Below are 7,942 nucleotides of genomic sequence, written 5' to 3'. Positions count from 1 at the left end.
ACCAGACTGAAAGGCACAGACTTTTTATGATAGTACACACAACTTGTTATATGAAATACGACTCCCTTTGTAAACTTCTTTATGTATTTGTATCTACTGAATCAATTATTATTGTCTTGTACCATTACTGAAAATTTGCTCAGCAATATTAGTCCACACACTTTTAAATAAATACAATTAACCATGGAGTCGCCACTAAGTAAACAGTTGAAAGTGCCCCTATTATGCTTTTTCGAATATTAGCTTTCATGCAGTGTGTACCGTAATATAGCTGTTTGTGAATGTAACATTTCAAAGATCAAAGTGCACCACAAATAAAGTTATTATCTCCTAAAAGAAAGAATCGATTCTGACCTGCAGAAACGTGTCGTCAGTAATTCCAGTCTCACTTCCCATCCTGTTACAAACCTACGTAAAAATGAAACAAATTTGCATAATGCCAGTCTATGGTCTTCATTGGCTAAACAAGTTCTGCTTTGACCCGCCCTCAAACACTGTAGTTGTAGCTGAGACTGGAAGAGTTTGGTTCATGTTGTCGACATGTCGAGAAGACGCAGTTTTCAGCGCTGAGAATCCACGTTGCATGCATTTCAAAAGGACAAGGACTTGATCCGGAAAAAAACAACGCCTTTGTTCATATAACAGTGTATCAAGTGCTGAGGTAGAGCTAATATTCATCAGATATGGTAATACGAGTTTCATGTCCGATGCACCGTAAGCTGTCGACCAATCACACCAGACTGGGACGTCTGACCAATCAGAGCAGAGTAGGCTCTCGGAAAGGAGGGGTTTACAGAGACTGAATCTTCGAACGAACCGTTTCAGACTCTCTGAGAAATGAGGTGATGTGTAATGTATATTACATTGACATTGGATGCATGTAAGCCCATCGTAGGAAACTCCAAAACAACATTAAAGCCTTTAAAATAGCATAATAGGGGCACTTTAAGAAGTCATTTCAATTCATCCCAAATAAGAATAGAGTCAAGCCTTTTCACTTGGTCAGAAGCGATCTTTCTAACACAACTCCATCATTTGCTCCAGAGAGAGTTGTAGCTCCACTGACTGCAGTGAAGACGCCCCACGTGTAACAGCCAACGTGTTCAAACCCTCCAGTGAAGTCAGGATAACCTAACCAAACCAGAGAAACCATGGGAAAGATACAAATAAGTCATGATACAATTTTTTATTTTATTTGATATACTCTGACAAAAATCACTACTGCTGCCTCTAAGAAATTGTGAATACTAATGAAGCAGAAAGCCACGAGAGGCATTACATTACAGTCAGTGACTCAACAGGTGTAGACTGCAACTTATGGCTTTGAGTGGATAGTCACATGTGACTGTGGCCATAACTGCAATATGATGAAAGATACCAATGTTCAATAAACTATTTCTCAACCCTGTAAAGCCTGACTTATGGAATAATAGTCAGGAAAATCAAGCCGTTTATTGAACCTTTAGACAATTTTTTTTTGTTTTTTGTTGAGTATCATATTTGATATATCAAGGCTTTTGTTTCTCATTTAGTATGATAGTATGAAAAGAACTGATAAGAATGTAAGTGTGTACCTTGAAATCCAATGCAAGTCGCTTTGGATAAAAGCGTCTGCCAAATGCATAAATGTAAATGATATAGTGAGAATATGGAGCTCAGACTATATCAGATGTCACTCTATATCTCTCAATAATATGTTTTAGTTAGATGATTTTTAAATGCTTAGGTTTTATGATAAAATCTAGGTTTTAATTGTGGAAGAAACATATAACGTAAAGCAATACAATGAGGATTGACAGATGTACAAATACACGTTCCTCAAAAAGCCTAATGCATCATATTTGATACATTTTAACATGATTTTTCTAAAAAAGAAAGTATGTATGGATAAGTTTCTTCAGTCCAGTAAGTGTCCATCTTGAAATATTACTAACAATATAAAAGTTATTCTTACATTTATGTGATAAAAATCATTAAACATTTTAGAGTAAAAAGACACATGAACCACGACCTGAAGGTGAACATTTTTAAAACGATACTATAAGGACTTTGTTTTATCATTAAAGTATAAACTATCAATCAGACAGCAGGAGGCATGTGTGCAACAGATAATTTTTTTGATCATGTTGATAGTTTGCGTACCAAATATGGTACAGTGCGTTTTATAGGGTTTTAATATTAAAAATTGAAATATCACAAATATTTTATAAATATATATATTAGGACAATAAATAATTTGCCCAATCCGAACCTCTATCATGATGAGTTTCTTCTCCCAAGGTCTCATTTTGGGGTCCGGCCACTTCTCTCCCAGAAAGAAGTAAAGAGTATAAGAGGGAGATTCACCGCTCGTCTCCATAAACTCCATCAAACCTAATGGAATGGCATCAACAGACATCCAGCAAATTATCCAAGGGATATAGAAGAATCACCTAAATATTTGCAACCACCAATACCTGAACAAATACATAAAATAAACATCTAATATAATTCACCTGAAATATAATTTTTGAAGAAGTAGATGGGGTCAGGTGTGTTCTTGGAGAGCTCTCTGGTTGTTGGGCTTTTTTCATGTTTGCAGAGACCCCAATAGATCCTGCTGTTTCCCCAGCGGTGGCCATAAACCACAGCATCCGATCTCCTGATCTCCAGACCGCCCAGATTATTCAGGATATCATTTGTAAGCCTGGCCTGGGTCTGATCCAGGATATCATGTGGAGGAGGCAGCCTCACCACTGGTAGTGGTAGGTCAGCACTGGACTCGTCCCTATGGGAAGACAGTGTAGACTGTTGTTAAGTATTCATCTATTATATTAAAACATGATTTGGTGGTGCTAATTGAAAGTTGATCAGTAAATTAAGTACAAAAAAACCAACATGTTTTCCTGATACATCAGTCTGAATCCAGCATTCTCCACCAGCTTTTCTAACACCATCTTCCCTTTGTAATACACCTTAATCCGAAAAAATGTCTCTGTGAATGGAAAAAAAAGCTGTGAGTAATTAAACACCAGTGATTGATGTGAAGAATATGTCATGGTCTCGGGTTCTACCTACCCAGTTTTGGTTCAGGAATGGCATCCTGATCCCCTTCAGCATGTGGTGGACACGCCGCCGGCCGCTGATATTCTGGAGAATGAGGATTCACCGCCGTCACCGCATCAGTTGGTGAAATCTGCCCCAAACCACCAACAGCACCCCCAGCTGAAGAGAAGGCTACAGGAGGGTCCACTCTTTGAAAACGGGCCATCCCAGTAAACTGGGGTTCTGAACATGGATTCATTTTTTGGAAGAGTTGTTGTCCCAAGTATAACTGCTCTGAATTCCAAACTTCATGGACTGAAACAAATACGAAAAGTGAAATTCACAATTCACTGTCCTTTAAATCATTATTTAACTAAAAGCAATAATCCACGTACATTGTAAAAAAGTGGTCAAAAGTGGTGTCCGGAGGGGATTAAACCATCTAAATATGCATCTATATATATATATACACATTTTAAATATGAGGGAAGAACCACACACTAAACATGGTTAGGGTCTTTATCTGACAATAAAAGCCAAACTACAGCTACAGGTTTTATTTGACTATGCAAATAAGAAAATGCATAGAAAAACAAAAGGCAGACACTGTCTACTCGACACCATATTCAGTTATTAATATTTAGTTGGTTCTCTGTTGTTTTTACATGTTTATTTGTATGATAGCCAGGCCAAAAATTATGCCCGCATAATTTGACGTGTCATTGCGTTACCACGATAAAACAACACGCTTACAAAATCTTAAATTAATTTTTGGTAGCACTTTATTTTACAGTCCTGTTTCCCATGTACATACTATGTACTTATTATAGTTATTACAATAGCTAGGTAATAACTAGGTTCTAACCCTGAACCTAACCTTAAGACATTTAGTTACCTCATATTACCCAGTGTTTTATACACGGAAGTGCACTTACTGTATAATAAAGTGCAACTGAATTTTGTATAATATTTGAATAAAGCATGTCAATTTCCTAAGCAGGACATCACTTTGTGTGTGAGTGTGTGTTTTTTATCATAATATAACAATAGCATACATTATGCATATAGAGATTCAAATACCTAAAATAATGGTAAAACCATATCCATAGAGTTAATCCAAATCATATTTTGCTAAACCGCATCAAAAAAATCTACCTCGGGAGGGACTTTCTTGAAGGTTTAGTCCAGTTAATTGTCCCTCTAAACCTTGAGATGGGTTTTCTAAGAAAGAAAAGATCAGAGTAGACAAAGGAGATAAAAGTCAAACATAATGTCATCACGATTAAAGGCCTATCTCAGTATTATACAGATGAAACTCGAAAAATTTGAATATATCGTGCAAGAGTTCATTTATTTCAGTAATTCAACTTAAAAGGTGAAACTAATATATTATCTAGACTCATTACATGCAAAGTGAGATATTTCAAGCCTTTATTTGTTATAATTTGGATGATTATGGCTTACAGCTATGGAAACCTTTTCACAATATTCTAAATTTGAATTTGGTTCATAATAGGGTATAATAAAAATAAGATTGAATTTTTGTTTTCATAAGCTGTAATCATCCAAATTATAAGAAATAAAGGCTTGAAATATCTCACTTTGCATGTAATGAGTCTAGATAATATATTAGTTGAACCTTTTAAGTTGAATTGAAATAAATTAACTTTTGCACGATATTCTCATTTTTCGAGTTTCACCTGTATAACAAATGCATGACTGGGTATAAAAAACTGCTTACTAGAGAACACGCTTTCCTCCTCCAAATATAGTTCTGGAGAAAACTAAAAAATGGAAAACAAATTCCCCAAGTCAGTGTGTGTACAGTATGTCTTGTCCGATTACACAGGTTGTCTATTTGAATGTGCTTTTTGTAAAACCCAACCTGACAAGCACATAATAACTGATTAAACAGATACTCACATCAGTCTCTTGAGACCCTTCCGATCCTAAAGGCGGTCAGGATAGAGAACGGAAAAGGTTCAGAAGAGTTCAATGAACAATCTTCTTAATGACATCAAACACAAATGTATAGTTTCTTACCTGCAGAAAGACGATCAGATGGAAACTGATACACTTTATGCGGATTAGCAGTGTCATTCTTGTTGTCAAATACCATCTTGAAGCCTTTGGCACGCAGAGCGCTTCGGAAGTTTCTCTTCCAAACAGAGGGATCTCCATTTATCCTGCTGTCTCCAGAAGCGCTGGTCTGAGCCCATGCCTGACCGGACCAAATTACAGATATTAGAAGACAATTACCCTTACAATTATAGTGTCCTCTTGTGAAAAATAAATGTATTAAATGTGCACTTGTAGTGTACTTCAAATTTAAGTGTGCTTAAAGATAGTATGCATTAGAGCTGCACCATTCTGGATAAATTGACAATCACGATTTTTTTTAATTAAGGATCAAGATTCGCCCATGAATCTGAATAGACAATTCAACTAAATAACATGTAATTTACTAGAAGCTCTGACAAAATGTTCATTGTAGCAGACTATATTTTAAAAAAACAACATTTTTAACTTTTTTTTTTTTTAAATCGGTTTGAATGAATGATTCATTGACTCACTCATGAAGACTTCACTTGTTTCGTTACTGGATGAATCAGTGATTTTGAACAAATCTCTTGAATGAATTATTCATTGACAAGTACATTTTTTAACAGTCACTTCAAGTTGGTTTTAAAAGGTGATTTACTCCATTTTGATAGCTACCATAGACATCAGTGTTTATATCCGAACTATAAATGTTTATCCCAGTACTTCTGGGATCACTTGAATTATTGTAACACAGAAATAATGATACTGTCTGGTTTAAAAGTTTGTCAAGCTGTTTCATAAAGCATGACAACTGCTCTCTCTCTACATGACATAAATAGATGTTTCAGTGGATATGACATTAAAGTATATTTTAGGTTACCATAAATGCTTGTCAGTACATTTGACGTAAGCCATATTTCAAAGACAACATAAGTAATTATGAAATTAGCCTACATATAAAGATCTACTTCGATCTAATGCACTATGTATACTAAAAGTGCCATTGCATTGCTATGGTATTATCAAATTTAATTATTTTAAAGGGATAGTTCAACCAAAAATGAAAAGTTTGTCATCATTTAAAACCAGTTGATGGGGAAAAAATACTATGGAAGTCAATGGGGCCCATCAACTGTTTGGTTACTTTTGTGTTTAACAGAAGAAAGAAAATCATACAGGTTTGGAACGACTTGAAGGTGAGTAAATGATGACAGAATTTTCCTTTTTGGGTGAACTATCCTTTTAAGTACCTTGGAGTATCATGTAAAAAAACATGGCGCATTAATATGGTAATCAAAAACCTGTATTAATGATAATGGATCTTTAATAATGACAAATAATGCTTATTTTCACCTTGAATATGAGGACATCATCACTGTTTTTGTCGTGTCTCAAAGCATGCTTCCATGGAATGCTAAACTGCTGAAGTTCTTTACTGGTCCAACACACTCCAGGATAACTTCCACTCTCTATCTTTTGGTACAACCAGGGAACGAAGAGCGGCTTTGGTTGGGCCATGATGATGCACACAGACTATACAACACACCAAACTAAACCATCAATGTACCTGCACAAACAGAAGAACATGCTGAAATATCCTTACATTTCATTTACAAACTCTCACAACTCTTATTAAACTTTTATTTAATACACCCCTAAAATACAGTAAAACCTAAAACACCTTTCTTCTAATGTCAGTGTTTGACTGAACTTTACAGTATAGACATTTTCTTACATATCGCCGTGGACATTTTAATTTTAAACATGACATATCTTGGAATTGGAAGACATTCTGTATAAGGAATAATGTGATCTCGGGAGTCAAATAATAAACCATAAGTATAATAACAAAAACACAATGGCTTAATCGTCACTTACCGTGTAAGGTTACATCGACAGTGTGTGTTCTGTGGCCTGTTGTGTTTTTCAGCGAACTCTTCAGATATCAGGACTATGAGACAGGCTTGCTTGTCAGTTCTGCGTTAATACCGGACTTTATTCAACGCTTGAACACTTTATTGTCCCTTAACATCAGGTGTTGAACATTACTCGGGAAATTGGGAAATCCATGTCAGTTTCGATTTTCCATTTTGACGTCATTGTACACGTCACTCCGTGTACTGGGGAACTGTTTTACCCTAGATGACCACTAGATGGCGAGGACGACTAATATCTGTCATTTTGGTCAGTTTGGTACGGCAGGTTTGAACAACGTGAAAATCAATGACATTTTCAAATATAGTCTATCTTCATGAGACCCGTAGACTTTTATCCTCTGTAGAAGACATTATTTCAGTCAAAAATACATCTCAGGAAAAATCAGAATATGACTTTCTGTCGCTTTCATACATGTCCTCTGTAGATGTAACTAAGACTTTTGGAGAGACACAAGTGGATAGGGAAATAAAATAATGATATCAATATTCCGAATATTAAATTCTTAAGAAAATGTTGCCAAGTTATTACTCCCATTATTACACTTCTTTTTGCATTATGTTGCTCCAATAACACATTAATATGCCAATTAGATGCAATGTATAAATCCATTGTATAGAATGGGAATAATCATTTATTGCCATGTTTACATGCATATTGTAAAATAGTACATGATCAAATTATTGTTATATCTTTCATAACATAGTTGAGAATCATCTTTATGTGAAGATGTTTGGATTAAAAATTAAAAATTGATTGGTGAATTTTTTTTCTAGTTCTCATGATGATATTATTGTATGGATTTTAATACATTTCTGATCAGTACACCTATCAGACATATTTATATTTATTTTACAGGGCATTTTGTTCAGAGCTGCGCTTTCATTCAGTAATCGCCGAATAATCCTTCCATCGATATGATCGAAAGCACACCTGCTCC

General features: G+C 35.3%; 1 protein-coding gene across 2 annotated transcripts; it reads right to left on the bottom strand.

The window, feature by feature from the left end:
• Positions 1 to 387: 387 nt before the first annotated feature.
• irf3 (interferon regulatory factor 3) lies at positions 388 to 7,144 on the bottom strand. Of its 2 annotated transcripts, none has more exons than XM_056246011.1 (11): positions 6,946 to 7,144; positions 6,421 to 6,634; positions 5,068 to 5,245; positions 4,948 to 4,973; positions 4,766 to 4,808; positions 4,180 to 4,245; positions 3,058 to 3,339; positions 2,878 to 2,974; positions 2,496 to 2,767; positions 2,252 to 2,373; positions 388 to 1,131 (listed from the first exon to the last, which is right to left on the bottom strand). In XM_056246011.1, exons 2-11 carry the CDS (start codon positions 6,583 to 6,585, stop codon positions 1,018 to 1,020), a joined length of 1,365 nt encoding a protein of 454 aa, XP_056101986.1. In that variant the 5' UTR covers positions 6,586 to 6,634; positions 6,946 to 7,144; the 3' UTR covers positions 388 to 1,017. The 2 variants fall into 2 exon arrangements, with proteins under 2 accessions (XP_056101986.1, XP_056101987.1); XM_056246012.1 differs by having other exon boundaries at positions 3,058 to 3,330.
• Between the last annotated feature and the right edge of the window lie 798 nt (positions 7,145 to 7,942).

This window comes from Rhinichthys klamathensis, unplaced genomic scaffold (genome assembly GCF_029890125.1).
Source record: "Rhinichthys klamathensis goyatoka isolate OS25496 unplaced genomic scaffold, OSU_Roscu_1.1 h1tg000035l_1, whole genome shotgun sequence".
NCBI classification, from domain to species: Eukaryota; Metazoa; Chordata; class Actinopteri; order Cypriniformes; family Leuciscidae; genus Rhinichthys; species Rhinichthys klamathensis.
The sequence above is the reverse complement of the archived record's forward strand: the minus strand, read 5'-3'. Positions and strand labels throughout refer to the sequence as shown.